The sequence below is a fragment of the Neomonachus schauinslandi genome, chromosome 1, assembly GCF_002201575.2.
Source record: "Neomonachus schauinslandi chromosome 1, ASM220157v2, whole genome shotgun sequence".
NCBI lineage: Eukaryota > Metazoa > Chordata > Mammalia > Carnivora > Phocidae > Neomonachus > Neomonachus schauinslandi.
The window spans coordinates 3,377,395-3,398,037 of NC_058403.1; the positions used below are offsets into that span (position 1 = coordinate 3,377,395).

Genomic DNA, 20,643 nt, shown 5'->3' on the forward strand with positions numbered 1-20,643 from the left:
GTGTCCCCCCGGGGGAGGGAAAACGCGTGTAAACGCCCGGCAGCAGGCCGTGGGGTGGGGCCAGAGGCTGAGCACACGTGGCCAGACGCTCCTGCTGGGACCGGGCCGGGCTGTTTCAACGGGATGGTGCAGGCCTGAGGGAGGGAGAGAAGCCATGCAGCCGGAGTGAGGGAGGGGCTGACTCGCGGGGTCCGCTCTAAGGTAAGCGGGGAACCAGGCCACAGAGACTTCGTCCAAAGCGGGGACACCACCTGCGGGAGCAACGCAGGGAAGAGGGAGAACGACGCAGGGGGAAGGGGGATGGCAGGAGCAAGATCCTCGTGGCCAGGATGGGGCAGACCCGGCCTCATGTCAGCCTCTGCGGGGACAGCTGCCCAGGACGCCCCACGCTCCTTGTCTGGGTTTCCGCCGCTGTGGTGACGACTGGCCCTTCTCTAGCACTGCAACTATTTTGAGGGCAGGACCTAGGCCCACACTTGTTACCCACTGACACTGCACAGACCGGACCAGGCTGATGACAGTCATCAGACACCTGGCCGACGGCACACCGTCCTAGGAGACACAGGTGGCGGGGGGCTGGGTGGCTCAGGTCAGGATCCCAGGGTCCTGGGATCGAGCCCTGCATGGGGCCCCCTGCTCGGCGGGGAGCCTGCTTCTCCCTCTGCCTCTGCTGCTCCCCCTGCTTGTGCGCTCTTTCTTGCTCTCTCTCAAATAAATAAAATCTTAAAAAAAAAAAAAGGAGGGGAGGGGGGTCCTTACCGCCGCCAGGGAGGAGGAGCAGGCAATGTCCTTCGGATCTGAAACACCAAACGGGAATAGCGGTGAACCCAGGGCTGGGCATTTCCACCACCCACGAAATTACACCAGAACAAGACACCACCTGATACTTGACCAACGAGCAAGAGTTGAAGACGACGACAACGGGCACGGCAGCACCCTGCCACGCACGCCCCACACCCCTGTCCATCAGGCCCCGTGACACACGCAGGTGGAGGGGGGAGCCCCGGCAAAGGCAAGCCGTCGCACGTGTGAAAACGGCTCTGCACCTCGGGAAAGACTTCACACGGGACAAGTGCAAATGAGCAGAGCGTGTGCATACTACGGTGACGAGCCACGGAAGACACACTGATGGGCAAGGATCAGGAGGAACCGTGAAGACGTGAGTAGTGGGTGACCCGTAACATTTGTGGTGGGTTGTTCCACATTACGGAATTAATTACAAATACAAATTAGTGGGAACAAAACATCTACCTTGATAAAGAACAAGAGGCCTTTTTATCTAAACGCAAAGAAGGAAGGACACGTGCGAAGTCACAGAACCGACAGCCAGACCTACGGCCACGAGGAGCCGGGGGGAGCAGACCCCCTTCTTCAGAATCCAGGTGGCGGCCTCAAACAGCTCTGCCCCGCCCCCCGCCCCCTGAATCCGGGTCTTTTTGTAACTTTGGGTAGAAGAGCTTCGCGGGCACACCAACAGCCCGGCTGGAGCCCGGCTGGAGCCCAGCTGGGGCCCAAGTGAGGAGGAGGAGCCGGGGGGTTCTCTCTGCTCACACACTGCTGTGCGGGGGCCCGGGGGCCCAGCATGAGGGGAAGTCAGAAGGCTACAGAAATGCCTATCATGAGGCCAGCTCATGGCGCTGCCTCCAGAGCAAAGTCACCGTGGAGCAGAGGGGAGCCATGTGCAGAGCCGCCCGTCCTGACCGCGGCTGCAGGGAGATGGGGGGTGCATGGTGGGGTAAGGGCACTCCCCCAGACAAGCCACATCTGAGCAGACAGGCTTATGTGGGGGTCAGGGGCTGTACTGCGGTGAGGAGGTCCCCCTGCTGAGAGGTACAGTCTGGTCTGCACGCCAGAGCGATGGGGGCCGTGAGCCCCGTTGACCTCCTCACAGCTCCTGCTGGGGGGCCTCATCAGGGGCAGGAAAGAGAAGGGCCTGGAACACCGCGGTGCATCCACCTCTTCTCTCACAGATGCTCAGGCCTGCAGGGAAAGGAGGGTGGGAGGGCAGGCGAGGAGGAGTGGGGGCTGCGGACGCACAGCGAGGGAGTGAAGAGGGGCTGCGGTTAGGGCCAGCGCATGTCCCACGAGCAGTGGCCAGTCGTGCATTTGGTCGGCAGGGAGAGGCTCACATAGTGGAATGATGGCAGCTGAGAAGACACGGAAATGTGGTATTTCTCAGATGCTTTTTTTTTTTTTAAAGATTTTATTTATTTATTTGAGAGAGAGAGAATGAGAGACAGAGAGCATGAGAGGGAGGAGGGTCAGAGGGAGAAGCAGACTCCCCGCCGAGCAGGGAGCCCGATGCGGGACTCGATCCAGGGACTCCAGGATCATGACCTGAGCCGAAGGCAGTCGCTTAACCAACTGAGCCACCCAGGCGCCCCTCAGATGCTTTTTAAGTAAAGAGTTCCCACCGTCCCAGAGAATAATGTTCAACCCCCTGGGTTCTACGGAACCCAGGTTTGAGAAACAGACTTCAGAAGAACCTACACTCCCCACTGCAAGAAAATGTCTTTCAAACGCATATTGTCTCTATGAGAAAAGGCAGTGTTTATCATATACAAAGTTTGTTTTTTCTAATTATCATCTAAGTGAAAAAACATTTTTTTAATTGAATCCATAAGAACACATCCTAAGGACCTAAGGGTCCATGGCCAAAGTATGGGAACGTCTGAATGGGTGAGCAGGCACCTGGTTACACCCCAACTTCACCACTTACTGTGTGACCTTGGGCAGGTCACCTACGGCCCCTGAGCCTCAAGACCTTCCCCTGGAAATCCTTGAAATAATATCTGCACTGAGCCTGGCATCGTGCCTGGGACACAGGGAGCACCTGCTACACGGTGGCCGCCTCTCCCCTGAGAATGTTCTCCTGATGATGGGGAAGAGGGGCCACAGGGCACGTGTTCACAGATCACTAGGAGAGTCTGAAAGATGTCTTAACTCCAGTGCAAATAACAAAGGAAACCTCGGATTTTAATACAAGAGGGTGGATGCCAACACCAGTGGGAGCCCACAGTGAAGATGGGGCCCAGAAGGAGGACATCTGGTGGGAAGGCAGAGAAATGCCAGGGCCAGGTGTCCACGAGCCCCCACCCCCCGCGCCAGTAGCAGCAAGCCTCCCGGGACGGCCTCGCAGGCACGGTCCCCTGGCCTCAAGGCTTGGTGGGCCTGGGGAAGCTGAGGGCTTGTGCTCCTGTCCCCCAGCAGGCCAGGGCGGAGAGAAGCAGCACTCCAGGGGCACTGCAGGAACAGGACGGGGCCACGGGCAACCCCTGGATGGAGCGGGAGGCCCCAACAAGTGGGGGGACGGCGGCTCCAGGAGAGCCCCATGGGGACCCCCTCCGCCCCGTCCCACCCCCTCGGAAGCCACAGGAGGGGAGGCTCGGTGGGAAGGAGGCTCTCAGTTTATTACAAAAGACGAACCACAGCTTCCTTGTTCTTGGGAGCCCTGCCCTGAGCAGAGGACGAGGCCCCGCCCGGGAGAACCGGGCTGAACAGGTACGAGTGCTAAGATCCGGGCTGGCCGGCAAACCCGCTCACATCTCCTGCCACACACCCCATTCCTCATCGCATTTCCTCTTTCCCCCAGAACCAACCCTTCATCGGTTGAGGAAGAGAAGAAAAGGGACCGTGGACTCTAGACCTCGGGCCGGACACACCCGGGGGCCCCTGTGCACAAGCCAAGAGGACACACACTGTTCTCCGGGTGACTAATGCATAAGGAACAGGCTGGAGCGCCCCGTGACAGAGCTCCGCGGGCTAGAGAGCCAGCCTGGAAAACAGGTGACACAGGGGACCTTTCCCGGAACTCTGACACTCACTCCACAGTTAAATGCCACAGGCTGGTGATGTTGGTAAGCGGGCTCAAATACCCCCACCTGTCTCACAGTTCACCTGCTGCAGCCGCGGGGAGACGCTCGCCCCCCCCAGGGCACGGTGGCCACCCCTCCCTGCTTGCAGCGGCCATCCGCCTGAGGCCTCAGCGGACCATGGCCCCTGTCCTCACCGACAGAGGCCGGCCCGGAGCCTCACACCTGTGTGGTTAGACAATAGTTCCTTTACAATGGAAAGGTTAGCGTTAGCCATGAGAAAAGGGAGAGCAGAAGCTGAGTAAAACACGCCTTAACGTCCTGGACGAAGCCGGCAGCTCGGGATGCAAAGCTGAAGCTGCACTTGACACCCAGCCCGGATGGCGTAGCGGAGCTCCTGAGCTTCCCGGCCTGAAGTTAACGGCAGGCAGCTGTCGGCTACCGTATGGTTTTATTTTGCTTTAAGCCAAGTCGAAGAGGCAAATGCCCAATACAGTTCCTCAGAAGAGCTTGGGGGAGGGCGCCTGGGTGGCTCAGTTGGTTAAGCGACTGCCCTCAGCTCAGGTCATGATCCTCGAGTCCCGGGATTGAGTCCCACATCAGGCTCCCTGCTCGGCAGGGAGTCTGCTTCTCCCTCTGACCCTCCCCCCTCTCGCGCTCTCTCATTCTCTCTCTCTCTCAAAAATAAATAAATAAAATCTTTAAAAAAAAAAAAAAAAGAAGAGCTTGGGGGATCAGACACCCTGCCCCACAACAGCTAAAGCGACGCTGGCTTTTCTAACACTGGACTAATTGCGAGGAATCCTTGTCCTGCCGGATCTCTGTTTCAAAAATTAATTTCAAACCCAATTAAATCACAAGTCTGGTACTGAGTCTAGACGGGAACAAAGAATTTGATTTTCTGGTAGAACCCTCTTCACCTGATTAGGATATATGGTCTTAAGTCATGCAGTGATTTCATAATATTGTCTCAGATAGATCTTATCAGAAGACAAGCAAGCTGGTGAGAGACCCGTTTGTGGCAGCAAGACGGGTGAACAGGTGCAGCCACAGAGGTGAGTGATGTGGTGGGTCTCAGGTAGATATGACACTCCCAGCACAAGGCGAACCACGCACGCCCGACGCTGCAGGGGCGGAGGGGGAGGGGGCGGGCAGGGTGCGAGGAATTTCCACATCCATTACTCCAGAAATCAGGAGACAACAGAAAATCCTCCAAGAGCTGGAGAGACCGCTCACAGGAGAAGTCTACACCGAAGAGGGAAGTCAGCCTGGCCAGGCGGAGAGCCAGGGCCACCACAGGCCTGCGCTGGACTGACACAGCCCTTTCCCGTAACAGCTGGCCCTCCCAAGGCGTCCCCTCCAAGGCCAAGTGTACTTACGCTCGATGAGAAAGAGAAAGCACACTATCCCCATGGCTGCCACGATGACCCCAGGAACGATGAAGGACAGGCCCCAGCACGTGGACACCCAGTAGCCAGCAATCAAGGAGCCCAGAATGTTGCCCACGGACGTGTGGGAATTCCAGACCCCCATAATCAAACCTCGCCTGCAACACAACAGAACACAAGATGGCAAATGACGTTGAGGAGCTTCAGTGGGCCAGCAGGTGTGGGACAGACCCCAGGACGTGAGAGGTACCACGGAAATCCGCGGGAGTGTGGACGCCACTCCCGGGAGGTAGCGGGCTGGAGACGTGCACGAGAGAACAGTGTTCTTATCTTACCTCAGCGGAATAACTGCACACCTCTCTCAGAGCTTAGTGAGTCTACGCTTAGAGAGAGGAAAAGAAGCCTTTCCCTGAACTTCTTGGATGGCCCCAGATTTAAATCTGTGCCTCCATAATCTAAACACAATCATTTGAGGAAATATCCCACTCACAGAGCCCACCAGATGAACAAAGCGGAGAATCTAAACAAGGCTCGCGGAGCTGGGCTCTCGTTCTGCTTTCCCTGTCTTGCTGAGTGGCTTCAGGCACTTCTAACCTTGGGTCTGGCCACACTGTGTGTCACACGGACATCACAATGGGATCTGGACTATGGTCCCGTCACCAGAGGCTGAGTGGGGCTCTGCCGCTGGGCGCTGGGTGACCTACTCAGGACTTGCCACACTTCCATGTGCCTTCGAGTCTTGGGAAGATGTAGCTTCTGCTTCAGAAGATGTGGGGCAGGGCCCTAAGCTCCGTGTTTCTCCCCGGCTTGCAGGTGACCAGCTGCTGGTCAGCTGCGTGAAATGACAGGCTTGACCCGCCCACAACGTGGTGGGGGCAGCAGAGGGGGCGTCTCCCAGGAGGAAGGCCCACCTGAATTCAGCACCCCGAGTCCCAGAGGTTTCAATCACCTTCCCCCATAGAGTGCACTAGTAAAAGTGGCTTTTTCTGCAGTAAATGTAGAGAGTAACTAAAAAGAAGGTGGTGGTCTGGTGTTCATCAGGATCTGAAAAGGTAAATGCTGTTGGAAGTGGGGCCACCTTTGCTCACCTTCCTTTTCCAAACCAGTTGCCGAGGCAGGTGACGACGCTGGGCCAGCCGGTCGTCTGCACCAGTCCGTTGATGATCTGTGACAGACGGGATAGAGGGCTCACTGCCAGCCGGAAAGGGTGCGTGCGCCCCACCTTCAGGCCAGGCTCACCAAAGCTCATTCCTCCCTGTTCTTTTGCAAGTTTGGGGACACAGTGGGGACTCCCACAAAAAGAAGGCAGCAAAACACTCTTTGATGTGAGCCTCAACAGCCAAACATGTGTTTTAAACTACACACATGTGCGTGTGTGTGTAATCATAAGAGTGCGTACAGTGAAACTCATAGTCCACACGTTTCACTCCTTGTATCCTGACCCTCTGAAAGGGGCAGAAGCTGGACCCCGCGCTCGGGGAAAGCAATTCTCCACTTTTCGAGAGTACTCTGAGCTTAGGCTCTAAGAAGGGGCTCAGGAAGGGTGAGCAGGTTTGCTTTAGTCTCAGGAGTGCTGAGGGCAAGTTCACGACGAGATGGGAGACCAGGTCCAGCTGAGCGCCCCCTCCCACCGCCGCAGGGCTAGCCAGCCCTCCGGGAGTCAGGGGGGCTGCGGGTCTGGCCTCGGGGCCAGCCAGGCTTGCCCTCCCTCTAGGAATACGTTGGGACTCTGGGAAACTGTTCATTCCTTCCCTCTAATTTCACCTTTTACTATAAAGTGTGAATCACTGTTGTAATTAAAACACCCAAACTTTTTCAAGTCCTATGGCAACATTTTAAAAAGCAAATTACATACAAGCTGCTTTGATATTACAGCACCCCCCAGGCTATGTGGAGAGCCTCAGAGGCTGAGCAGCAGTACTGCAAGTCACTTTCCACCTGCAGTCAGTACCTACCCACGGGGCCGTGGGGAGCGGCGGAGCAAGGCTGCAGCAAGGACGGGGCCCCGCTGGACGGGCAGAGCCACACGGCCTGCCCTGGCCTCTACTCCCCTCGGAGCACCGTGAGGCTCTCTCCTTTCCTCCCCGCGGACCACCTGCAGCCCCGTCCTCCTGCCAGCAACTCCGGAGCCCTCCGTTCCTCCTACCCCTGCCACACCTCACGTCCCTCCAACGTGAGGTCAAGGGCATCACAGGACACAACATCCCTAAGTCTTCCACACGAAGGTGGAAGGGCTCACAGGCTTCCTGCTTCCGTCCCCCTGCTGGGGTGCTGATGGGGGTGGGACTGGGGTTCTTTAAGAGACGACTCCTGGGACTGAGGAGGCCTCACAGCAGTTGCAAGGACGGAGCAAAGAGGAGGGGGCTTCCCACACCAGTGCCGACCCCGCTGGCAGAAAGAACACAGAGCGGCCCCAGCTCGAAGCTTTCTGTCGCGGCAGGGGTGGGGACTCGAGGCACAAACGTCCAGTCTGACTCGTCACGGACACCCCGGCCGTGCGCAGCCACGGACCCAGCCCTTACCTGAGTTACCACGTAGAATCCAAAACTGTGGATATTGTAGAAATACCCGAACCCGAAGAGGGCGGTAAAAGCGCCGCTGGCTAGCATCCCAAACGTGAGGTAATACCGAATGGGCAGGCGCTCCCCTATGATGCCGCTGAGGACAAAGGAAAAAGAAGCAAACACGAGAATGAGAAGACAGACACACCCATGATGTGGAGGGCCCGTGATCTTTCCAGATGTTTCCATGCTGTTCTCGGAGATTTCAGAACTCGAATGCACTACAGTTTTCAGGAAGATTTCATCACAACTGTCTCCAGCGCAGCGCTTTAACCAGAAACTGGCCATCAGCAACGTCTTTTAAGACCTTATTTCTAGTAAGAGCCACTGTCAAGTCCTAAACCTCAAACACTGTGACTTGCATATGACGGCTGCCAATTAAAACCACCAAAATCTCAGAATGCCTGGGGACTCCGTCGGGTAAGCATCTGACTCTTGGTTTTGGCTCAGGTCATGATCTCAGGGTCCTAAGATGGAGCCCTCTATCAGGCTCCGGGCTCAGCAGGGAGTCTGCTTGATCCCTACCCCCCCACCCCTCCGGCGCTCTCTCTCTGGAATGGATAAATAAAAATCTTAAAAACAAAACAAAACAGCAAAAACTTGTTCCGCTAGTTAATCCTGCTTTTATATAAACAACGTCCAGTAAATGTGCACAGTATTTAAAAATGCTGATGTTCAGACTGTAGACGTGTGTCATGAAAAGGGCTCACTTGCGGCCTCGGGAAGGCTCTCAGCCCGGAGCTGTGGGTCACCTGCGTTCACACACCAGGCCGGATGGGCTCTGCCATCAGCTGCCCTCCTCCCGCCACCACCGTGAACCAGTTTGAAGACAGATTTTCTTCACGTGAGGTCTGACACAGGGGGCTAGGGCCGCTATGCTCCTTTCCCAGCAATGTCACTCGATAGTGAGCTGGCCTCATGGGACAATTCCTTCCCAGAGCTGACTGGGTGCTCAAATGAGATTGAAGCGGGTGAAGGGCCTGGTCCACGGCTGTCTGCTCAATAAAGCACCTCATGCCACGGGAAGTAGATGCCTGACGGCCCAGGGAGAAATGCCACTGTAGAGCCACTTGTCATTGTCACGTATTAAGTGAACAAACCCCAGAATAATTACAAGGGATTGAAAACTATGGATCTTCTTTCCTTCCACGTAACCATTCCGGGAGTAAAATAAATAAGAAACGTAATGCCTGTGAGCAATACTTAGGGAACTATCTCCAAAATTCTGCCCTTCATCTCAAGAACCAATACATCAGGAAACTTTTCCTTTTCAAGACCCCAAAGAGGGACAATCTACCTAGCACCGTGCAAATGACTAAAGCAAAGGAAGTAATTTAAAATTAGGAACAACATTCAGGTCAAATTTTAAGATGGGTAGAAACTGATCACCAACAAACTCAAGAGCATTCTAGAGCTAAACAAGTGATCTACTTCAACTTGCTGGCTTCAGAGAAGAGAAAACGTGTCCCAGAGGGGCCGGCTGACCTGCCTGACGTCACAGGACAGAGCTAGTGCCATCGGCCAGGGCTGGCAAATTTCTCAGTCTTGCTATACAATATCGGGCCCAAATTTAGTCTCTACTCCAAAGTTTTTAAAGAAAAGGCCTAATGGAATGGACGCCATTCCATATTACATCCAACTGATACAGGGACTAGGACTAAGGGCCATGCCGCACCTGCTAGGAAGGGCCTATGCTAATGAAGGCGCCCACTGTAGACGATTTACCTGACATACAGTTCATTTCATCAGCCATGTGCCCTGATGTCACTAAAAGGCCATGCAGAGAAGCAGTGCATGCTCGTTACAATCACGAGTCTGCTCCAGATTCTATGTTAGACAGAATTTTGTAATAACCCTCATTAGCGGGTTGCATGACAAATTACCAATAAGCAACAATAAAACCACCCTATTTAAAGGCTTCTTAACCTCAACACTCTTGATATGTTGCATGGGGTAATTCTCTGTGGTGAGGGGCTGTCCTGTGCTGGAGCAAGCTTAGCAGCCCTGCTCTCTGCCCGCTAGACGCCGGAAGCACCCCTTTCTCCTGTTGTGACAACCAACCACGCTTCCAGATCCTGCTCAGTGTTGCCTAGGGGAACGTTGATCACTCCCAGGTGAGAACCACACGTAAATACCATTTTCTAGTAACTGAGAAAAACACATTCCAACCTTTGGGTCTTTTTATACTATAGGTTATTGGTGTCCAGTAAGACTGCAGTCTTTGGAGTATAGATATTTGACCTCAGGATGGAATATGGCCAGCCGCCTGGGTGCAACTCCTGCCCTACGAAGGCTAATGCTTACATCGCCTTCGCCTCAGCTGGGCTGTGTTCTGTTTCGCGTCACATACAGCAGGCTTCCGTATCCGTCCTTATTCATTCGTTCACTCAAACAAGTTCTGCAGCGCCATGCCAACAACAATAAAGCGGAGGGACATGCACTGCATCAACAGAAACTGCCTGACTGGGCACCGACCACCCACCAACTGCCCTGAGCTGGGGATGGGGGCAGGTCTAGATGATGCCGCACTCTGGGTGGATATCAGGGAAGAAGCTAACCATTTACAGGGATCCCCAAGATTCTCAAAGCTCTTGAGGATCTTTCAGTCTCTGAACAAAAGCCTCGTGAGCTAAGGGCCTTAGTCCCTACCATTTTTTTTTTTTTTTAAACCTGGCTGGACTGAACAATGCCAGCTTTTAATCAGCCAATCACATGTCCTATTACCCACATACCATTTCCACCTTCATAGGTCAGTTCAGAATGGGGTAATGACCACATGTAAAGATGCTGGGAACGCTCTGTGGGCCAGGCTCTGTTCTGAGCATTCTACATGTGTTAGCTCATTCAGTCCTCACCATGATCCTAGGAGTTAACTACCGTTCTCCCCATTTCACAAAGGGGAAACTGAGGCCCACAGAGGGGCAGTAACTTGCCCAAAGTTGTGTGAGCCAGCGCTAGAGTCGGGATTCATTCCCAGCAGCATGCCTCTGGGGTCCATGCCCCAAGCACAAGGAGGGCGGTGAGGCACTCTGTGGGGCCGAGCTGGGCAGCCAGCATAAACAGCTCTGACGCTGGCGATCTGGGACATGTGAAGAGATGGCAGCCCCAGAGACCAGAGCGAGGATGCACTCTGCAGAGCATCCCCGGGAGCCACCAGCACCCTGTCCCTGGTGACCACATCAAGGCAGGGTTCACGGTGCACCTGAAACCCCAGGGCCCTGAGCGCCAACCCTGGACGGTCCGCCCTGATCAGCACAATACCTGGGACATCTAAAATGGGCAGCTTTGCGGTGCCTTGACCAACAGAGCACCCCGTGCTTGCTGGCTTTCACTTTGCCCTCGCCTCTGAGAAGAGACGGGAAAGGAAGCAACCTGCAGACATGTTCTGCACCAAAGGGACGAGAACCAGCAAGGGACAGAGAACCCTAGTGGACCTACCTCAGGTACATGCCAATGGCGTAGGCGCACAGAAACGAGTAATCCAGGGCCCCGAGCAGCTGCTGGTAGTTGTCCTGGTCTACACGGGATGAAAATCAACAGGAGACGGTGAGTACTGTTTACTTTTCACTCAACACAGTTTCTGTTCTGGGGCAGGACGATAAAACACACACACAAGCCCTGTACACTTGGGCGGTGCACTCGGACGGAGAATGGGGCCTTTTCCAGCGCAGAAGACCTGGCAGAACATCTGGCGGCTTCTTGACAAAGGCAAAGAAAGTCGCCACATTTTCAAATACTCACTAAACAAACATTCGGATTAGAGGAAATCCCCACCACTCACTTGGCCCCAGGCCGGCCCCAGGCCAGCCCCCGCCCCACGCCTCTGGGGGTCCCCCTGCCGTCCCCCACGGCTGATGCTCTGCAGATCCTCTTCCAGCTTCGACACAGACGAAATGCAAGGGATCTTCCGCAGATCCCCCAGGACGAGAATCTGCCAGGTGGCAGGGGCTCTGCATGCAGGTGTCCTACACGCAGTCGCGGCGGAGGGAGGACCAGCTGACGGGAGATCACTGTCCCCGAGGGGCAGCCACACCCGAGACGGTGGTTCCTGCGGCTCAGATGGGCCAGGCTGGGGATCCGGCAGCGCCCGTGCCCTCCATGCCCGCCGCCCAGCCGCGGAGGAGCCGGAACCCCGGACCCGAGCGCGCCTGTGGGGCGGGGGGCACGGGCGGACAACTCACCGAACGGGGCCCAGCTGCAGTCCGTCTCGTTGTATGCTGGCTGGCGGTGCGGGGAGCCACTGGCTTTCTGTCCCCAGCTGCTGAATCCGACCTGCCCCTCGTGCAGGGTAGGGCAGTACCTGTGCAGCTCGCCCTAGGACGTCCGCGGGCGTCGGAGGCCAGAGGGAGAAAGTTCACTCAGGGAGGCTCCGCGGGCTCGCGGCCCAAAGCCCGCGCGGGCAACCTCGCCACGGGGGACTGAGGCCCCACGGGGGCGGCCTGTCTGCAGGACCCACGGCGTCCCGCGGGGACCGAGGCTCGTCGGGCCCCTGGCCGCGCCCAACCCTGAACACACACAGCCAACACAGGCCTACGCGGGGCCCCCAAAGCAGCCATACGGCTGGACGCGCCTGCTGCTGTCCTGGCAGCCCCTGTCCGCAGTGGAAGAATGGACCCAACGTGCCAGACGTGTACAACCAAACACTGCCCTGCGAAACACAAGAACAAGCCGCAGGTCCACGCGACCATGAGCACAAATCTCACAACAGAGGAAGCCTGACGCGGTGCAAACGGCAGGACTCCACTTGCGACACTGGAGAACAGGCCCCGAACCCTCGGTGGCACTGGTGGGGATTTGGTCACCTGCGGGAGGGTAACCATGGGAGACAGGGCACACGGATCCTGGAGCTGGAGCTGGAAGGGGGCCAGACCTGAGCCTAAGTGATGATTTCCCAAGCGGGCATGTAAATATTTGCCAGGCTAGATAGTTAAGATCTGTGGATGTTACTGTGTGCAAAACATACGTCAATAAAACAACAAGACAGCTGGGGCAGAAGGCCACCAGCCCACCAAGTTGTCCACGGCGCCAGCAGGCAGGCCAGGGGCAGAGGCGCTCAGGTGGAGGGAAACGTAAGGCTCAGGAGCTCTCTGGCTGACGGGTGTGGGGGCCTGAGCAAGCCGCTCCCACCCTGCCTCAGTGTGCCCGCCTGCAGACGGGGCGGCCCCTCCTCACCCACAGAACACTTCCTGGGATTGGCGATGCTGAACACCACGAGTCAGCACCGTGCTCGGGACGCGACGCCCCGTGAGGAAAGGTGGCCGTTGCAGTGGGGCTTGGAGGTGCCAGGAAGGGCTGGACGAGCGGTCACAGGGGACGTGTGCAGGGCACAGGGGATGCAGGGTGCTCCCGAGGAAGAGGGAACCCCGCTTCCAGAAAAGTGCCACACGATGGCCAGGGCCCATCTTGTTATGGGGGAACCTCCATGCATCTGCCAGTCTGCCATTCAGCCCATGTCTACCCTCCCCTCCCCAGGGGCTTCCTGCCACCTGCTGTGCGTTTTCTGGGTTTTTCACTCCAAGTGACCCAGAGGAAGCAATCCTCCAGATGGGAGGGCAGAAAGGAGGCAGCCTCAAGGTCAGGGAGGTGGCCCTTTGGGGGAGCAGGGGCCCTAAAGGGGCATACTTTACTGAGCTGCCACCTGAGAGAGGCAGGGGGTCTGGGGGGCACCAGGAAAGCTGGCCCCAGGAGGAGCATTCCCCCCCAGGTCAGGACACAGGGCAGCGGGCAAGGAGCTGCACCTCGGTGTACCGGGTGGGGGGCAGCCAGAGTCCTGCCCACAACCTTCCTCTGCTGGCACCCATTTCTTCAGAAGGGAGTCACCAAAGGGGCCGATCACGTCCAAGCGGCCGCCCTCGCCAAGGCTGAGGTCAGCCTGGGCTGGCCACCTCCTGGTTTTGCATGGACACACGCCACTGAGACCTGGCATGGCACACAGGACTCGGCCACTCTGTGGTCCTGTGGCTTTGTCATCATCGTTGGCCATTCTGCTAGAATTCAAACATTGCCTAAAAATTAGCTAAAGGCTCTGCTTTACAAACTCAGTTAAGTCTTTGCTAAATAACTTTCCTCTCGTCCTCCTTGGATTACTCAGAGCCCCCTCTCCCCCTGCCTGTGCTCTGGGCTCACCCAGCAGGATGTGGCAGGGAACTGGGAGACTGAGGCCGAGCCCCTCCTTCCCGCATGCAGCGGGCAGTCTCACATTCCCCCATTCCCCTGATTCCGTACTTGGTTCCTTCCCTTGGCCTGCAGAAGTCAGCCTTTCCCTGGGCCAGACCCTGCGCCTCACTGCCCTCCCCGTTCACCTCCCACGAAGAACGCTGTAGGCAGGCTGGGGCGGGGGGGCGGGGGTTGCTGCCTGCCGAGAGGGAGGGACCCCCATGTGCAGGGCCTTACATGGAAGCAAGTGGGGAGGAGGTTGCCGACCCCTGCTCCAAACGCGGTTTTCACATCCTCTCCCATCAGGTCAGATTCCCAGGGAGCAGCCGTTGTGAGAAACAGAAAAGATTGTTTCAGAAACAAGCAGAAAAGCGTTTCTGTTCTGGTTTGTCCCGCGGTGAGGGGACTCGGAGCTGGGACCCCGGTGCCAAGCTGCTGGCGGACCGCTCCTCCCCGTGGTGACTGGCGGCCATGGGCAGGGGGTCCCCCACTCACAGCCCACCCCCTCCCCCTGGAAGCGCAATCTCCACCGCTCCGGGCCGCTGAAAGCTGCACGGAAGCAAGGAAAGACTCCATACTGCTCTGGTACAGCGCCCTGGGGATGCTTGTGTCACCACACGCTGCATTTCAGCAACACCGCTATATTTTCATATTTCAGCGAGTTTTACTCCCCAATCTGGTGTTTGAGGTAAAATTAAGGATTAATTAGACCAAGATGAACCGATCAGAAAAACGCTCAGCATGAATGGGCGCATACCTCGTGACAGCGTGGCAGCGTTCGGGACCTATCCTTCACTTTCACAAAAGCAGTCGCCTTTGGCAGTGTTTACAGAGTGCTCCAACAGACAACAAGCACTAATCACACGGGGCAGCAGGCCGTCATTAAAAGCTGAGCAATCGGAAGACTACGTGGCGCGTGGCGCGCCGAGTACACGATCCTCGAGGTCGTCTACCACTGTCCGTGTGGCCCACGGAGGAAGAACAGCAACAGAGTACACAGCAAAGGCCACGGGGACTGGAAGGCGGGGGCGGGGGTGGGAGAGGACTGCGTGCGGACGGGGGACACAGTGAGCAGCCACGGAGCCACAAGAAATGCGGGGCTGGGGGGAGCGGCGGGCAGGGGTGGCTCTGGGTGTTTGCGCCTGTCCCCCCCGCCCCTGCAGATCCCTCTCCAGCCCTGCCCCCACCCCCCCAGTGGGCAGCGAAAGGGAACCTCACGGGGCCAGCGGGCAGCAGGGCCCTTCCAAGGCACGCACCTACACAGAGGTACATGCAGGAAGACAGCTGTGTAAGCTTGGAACCAGAGCGACTACTCGACCAGAACCCCAGCCCGCCGGCACCCGGACCCGGGCCTTCCAGCCCCCAGAACTGTGAGCAGTAAATCTCCGCTGCTGAGAAGCCACGGGGGCCACGGGATTCTGTGAGAGCAGCCGGAGTGCCTGAGACCAGGCTGGCTGACCCGCCCCCACAGCAGGACCCGCGCGGGGTCAGGTGCTCTGAGGGAACACAGGTGCCACGGGATAGCGGGCAAACACACCCCACCGACAGGTGTACGCAGAGAGGGAGGGGAGCTTTCTGCTCATGGCTGATTTTTCAAAACTGGAATCCTTCTGTACAGACTTACGGACACCTTAACTCCTCTTACTCAACATATCCCTTTCCGAAATCTTTCTGTGTCAACGGGTGTGGCTCTAATTCATTTTTTTAAAATTGTTTCCTTATTTATTTACTTACTGATTTATTTTTTAAAGTTTTTTTTTAGGAATCTCTACACCCAACGTGGGGCTCGAACTCACGACCCCAAGGATCGAGAGCTGCACCCTCTTCTGACTGAGCCAGCCAGGAGCCCCTCTTAATTCTAAGTGGTTGCACATGCCAGAATGTGGACTGACCATAATTTACTCAAACTTCCACCTGCTGATTAGGGTCACATAATATGCGGGGTTTTTTTTTTTTCTTTTTCCTTTTTTTTTTTTGAATTGCAAATGTTACAGTGAAGGCCACTTATGGAGATTCTCCTAAGTGTGGACGCTTTCATTTTCACGGGCCAGGGTCGCAGGGCTGAAGGGTGCATATAGGTGTTTGCAGAATGCTCCCCGGGAGCCTGCAGCCCTGCACCCCCATCAGCGGCGCCCGGCTGTCTTCCCCTCCTTGCTGCCCTTGCCGCCCTCTGGCCGTGACCCGGGCTGGCGCGCTGTCAGGTGTTCGGACGGTGGGTGTAAGGCGATCTAGTGCTACTTTCACCAGCCTTCACCTCATCCAGTTCGGCAAGATTCCGGCTCCCTGTCTGTGAACTACCTCTCCACCCTCTCTGGCCGTCCTCCTTCAGGTTTGCCAACCTCACACCCACCCCTCAGATGGACATAATTTTGTTCTCGGATTTTTACTTATTCACCACACTTAAATCTTGAATCCATCCATCTATTTTTATAAAATAGGGATTCAACTTTATTCTTCTAGACGAATAGCCAGCCGTGCTCATGCCATTTGCTAAATAAGCTACACTTTTCCCGCCATCCATTCTCTTCCACGGACCTCTTGGTCTGTTCTCATGCCATACCATAAAAATTTGATTACAGTGGCTTAAAAATGCTATCTTTTCCACACTTCCCTTGGACATTTTTCTACATAAATTCTTGGATGAGTTTGTTCACTGCCGAGACATTCCATTCCAGAAGCTGCCTTCTGTTGCAGCGTTCATCCCGGGATACTGGCCTTCCCGGAGAGCAAGCTTCCCACCCAAAGTCAGGGTGTGCCCCACCAGCTTTCCCAGCTGTCTTCCATCTGCCACTGAGCGCTTCACAGCTCCCTCCTTCCAGGCTGCGTGTGTGCAGAGAGGGCTGGGCACTCACACTCTGACCAGTCGGGGGTCGCTGATCCCGTGGGGGCACGTGGAAAGGAGGAGGTGCACCTGCGCCCCCCCGCCCCCGGCTCCCGGCCCGTGTCCATCGCTACCACCTTTGTTTCTTTTGGCTACACTGAAATGGCATTTGTGATGCCACTCTTCAAATGTCATTAAAGAACGTGAACCATTTTATAATTCACAACCACTGTTGATCAATTCCAGGTAAGCACAAATATTTTCATTTTGTTTTGCTTATCTCATGTTAGGAAATACAGGCTACAGATAATTCAAACTACTCCTTGGGTCACCAGATCCACCCCTAGTTCTAGTTTTATAAATAAGATGCGCTAAAAGCATGTAAAAGCCTTGGAAGGCGTTACAAAGTTTAAGTTAGCGTGTGTAGTGGGACATCCTTATCTATCTCAGGAGATCCCGCGTGAGGCCAATCCATGTCCAAGCACAACTAAGGTACTAAGTCTGAAGATCTGTGTGTGGAAGAAGATCGGCTGTGGGGCTGCGGATACACTCGGGTAATTCAATGCCCTGCAGACCCCGTGGCATAGAGCTTGAGAGCAGAGACCCTGCCCAGTTCACCGGAGCTCGCACTGCCCTGCAGGAGGGGACGGCACGCCTGAGTCCCCGGCCGCTGTGAGGACTCCGTTAAATGAGCAGGTGCACTGTGCCGCACCACAGGCTTCAGCAAGCCCTGTGACGGAGAGAATGCTTCCAGAAGAGCCGATGGGACCCTGCTTCATCGTGACGCTGCCCCAACAGGAAAGCTGGGAGGGTGCCCTACAGCACTGCTACATCCGTTCCCGGCTACACAAGGCCCTCGAGATACAGCATCCAATCCAAGTGTCCTGTCCTGCCGCAAAGATCCCGCCTTCCCCACACTGCCTGTGTCCCAGCAGAGCCTCTGCCCACCAGGCTGGGGCTTCATGGTGAGGGCCCATCCTCCATCTGCTACTCCAGGCGTCCACCTCTTCCATCCAAGCTTGATCCCAAGCTGAAACCCCAGCAGGTTCCCAACCACTCCTCCTTTAGCCCCATGGCGCTCACTGGGACCTCTCCAACAGTGTCCTCCATGAAGGGCATGGAAGGCTTAAGGTCAAGGAGGAACTGTAGGATCCTTTGCGTAGGTGGATGCTACTTAAGTCCACTGGGCATTACTGGAGAACGGGGAATACAAAACTGTCCATAGAAGCAACGCCTTGCTTGGCATTGCCTCTCCCACTGGCTGGAAGACCGAGGCCAGCACTCAACCACTCAGTGGGAATGGAGGAAGCGCGGCCGCAGTGGTCAGAATTACAGTGCTGGATCCGTGTCCCTGCCCACGCCTAGGCGAGGGAGGAGGCAATTGGGCTATAAGTAAGCACTCTTTGGCACCGGACAATTTCCCTGTTCCTTCTACAATCGAGAATCAAAAGCCTGTTGAGAGTTTATAGGCAAGATGATGTCATTCCTATGAGGGTAAGAAAATGATCCTGCTTCTTCCCCAGTCATAACTGGCTATTAGGTAGGATTGTCTACTTTAATCTTCTTCTCTCCAAGTGTAGTTAAATGCCTGCCGAGCAACTTCCTGCTCACCCATCACTCAAACAGAAGCTCGGGGTTCTAAGAATAATAGAGAGCCACCACCACAGCCAGACTCAGAATCAGAGCACAATGATAAGAGAGGCACTTCCGGGAACAATTTAAGATTGGATATATTCAGAGGGAAAATTCACAGAATAAATACTTAATTAAGCTTTAGGATTCTGCAGCTGTCAATTAATATAACTGAAAGTATATCACCTCTAAAATGATAAACCTAAAAGCATGTCAAAGATTTTCGTTTCAGAAAAGAGAAACTAACAATCAAAGCACAATAACTTGCTTCTAAACCATCTTGTTTCTCCATTTATCTCACTGCCCTCCCCCGACCCCTTCCCCCACTCCCAAAATGGCTCCTAAAGTAACTACCAGTTCCTCATAGAAATTACAGGCAGGATATGAAATGGGGTGCTTTTCATGATTTCTTACCTTAACTATGCTGATAGGCTTTCGGGATAAGTGGAAACTTGCATACAGCAAAAATGTCAAAATAAAAATGAAGGCTCTGTACCTGAAACACAAAACAGAGGTAGGGGATGACATAAAATAATATAAGATGCAGTAAGAATACGCTACATTTCCCTTGCCTCTGGAGACATATCCAGAAAATGTTGCCAGGGCCGATGTCCAGAGAATTTACTGCTTGTGCCCTCTTCCAGGATTTTTATGGTGTCAGGTCTCACATTTAGGTCTTTCATCCATTTTGAGTTTATTTTTGTGTATGGTGTAAGAAAGCGGTCCAGTTTCATTCTTTTGCATGTGGCTGTCCAGTTTTCCCAACACCATCTGTTGAAGAGACTGTCTTTTTCCTGTTGCATATTCTTGCCTCCTTTGTTGAAGATTAGATGACCATAGAGTTGTGGGTCCATTTCTGGGTTCTCTATTCTGTTCCATTGATCTATGTGTCTATTTTGTGCCGGCACCATACTGTTCTGATTACTGCAGTTTTTGTAGTGTATCTTGAAATCTTGGATTGTGATACCTCCAGTTTTGTTTTTCTTTTTCAAGACTGCTCTGGCTATTTGGGGGGTTTTGTGGTTCCACAAACATTTTAGGATTGTTTGTTCTAGTTCTGTGAAAAACGTAGTTGGTATTTTGATAGGGACTGCATTGAATCTATAGATTGCTTTGGGTAGTGTGGCCATTTTAACAATATTTGTTCTTCCAATCCATGAGCATGGAATGTCTTCCATTTCTTTGTGTCATCTTCAATTTCTTTTACCAGGGTTTTATAGTTTTCAGAGTATAGGTCTTTCACCTCTTTGGTTAAGTTTATTCCTAGATATTTTATTGGTTTTGGTACAATTGTAAATGGGATTGTTTCCTTAATTTCACTTCCTGCTGCTTCATTATTATTGTATAGAAATGCAACAGATTTCTGACTGTTAATTTTGTACCCTGCGACTTTACTGAATTCATGTATCAGTTCTAGCAGTTTTTTTGGTAGAGTCTTTTCAGGTTTTCTATACAGAGTATCATGTCATCTGCAAATAGAGAGAGCTTTACTTCTTTCTTACCAATTTGGATGCCTCTTATTTCTTCTTGTTATCTGATTGCTGAGGCTAAGAATTCCAGTACTATGTAGAGTAACAGTGGTAAGAATGGACATCCTTGTCTTGTTCCTGACCCTAGGGGAAAGCTCTCAGTTTTTCCTCATTGAGTATGATGTTTGCTGTGGGTTTTTCATAAAGGCCTTTATTATGTTGAGGTATGTTCCCTCTAGACCTACTTTGTTGAGGGTTTTTATTATGAATGGGTGTTGTACTTTGTCAAATGCTTTTTCTGCGTCTACTGAAATGATCATAAGGTTTGTATATTTTCTCTTATTGATATTACGTATCATGTTGATTGTTTTGAATATTGAGCCACCCTTACATCCCAGGAATAAATCCCACCTGATTGTGATACATGATTTTTCTGATATATTGTTGGACTTGGTTTGCTAATATTTTGTTGAGGACTTTCACATCTATATTCATGAGAAATATTGGTCTGAAGAGATAAAAATCCTTGAAGAGAGCACATGCAGTATTTTCTCTGACATCGACCATAGCAACATCCTTCTAGATATGTCTCCTGAGACAAGGGAAATAAAAGCAAAAATAAACTATTGGGACTTCATCAAGATAAAAAGCTTCTGCACAGCCAAGGAAACAATCAATAAAACTAAAAGACAACCTACTGAATGGGAGAAGATATTTGCAAATGACATACCTGATAAAGGGTTAGTATCCAAAATACATGAAGAACTTATACAACTCAACACCAAACAACAAACAATCCAATTT

General features: G+C 53.9%; 1 protein-coding gene across 1 annotated transcript in view; it reads right to left on the minus strand.

Moving 5' to 3' along the window:
* The window catches only part of SLC37A1 (solute carrier family 37 member 1), a 62,447-nt gene that overhangs the window by 30,484 nt on the left and 11,320 nt on the right, over window positions 1-20,643 (minus strand). The window contains exons 3-9 of the mRNA XM_021679159.1: window positions 18,785-18,866; window positions 11,943-12,075; window positions 11,200-11,278; window positions 7,723-7,858; window positions 6,289-6,365; window positions 5,192-5,358; window positions 760-797 (exon numbers count right to left, since the gene is read on the minus strand). Of these exons, the coding sequence (XP_021534834.1) occupies window positions 760-797; window positions 5,192-5,358; window positions 6,289-6,365; window positions 7,723-7,858; window positions 11,200-11,278; window positions 11,943-12,075; window positions 18,785-18,866 (712 nt within the window). The remainder of the gene's footprint in view (window positions 1-759; window positions 798-5,191; window positions 5,359-6,288; window positions 6,366-7,722; window positions 7,859-11,199; window positions 11,279-11,942; window positions 12,076-18,784; window positions 18,867-20,643) is intronic.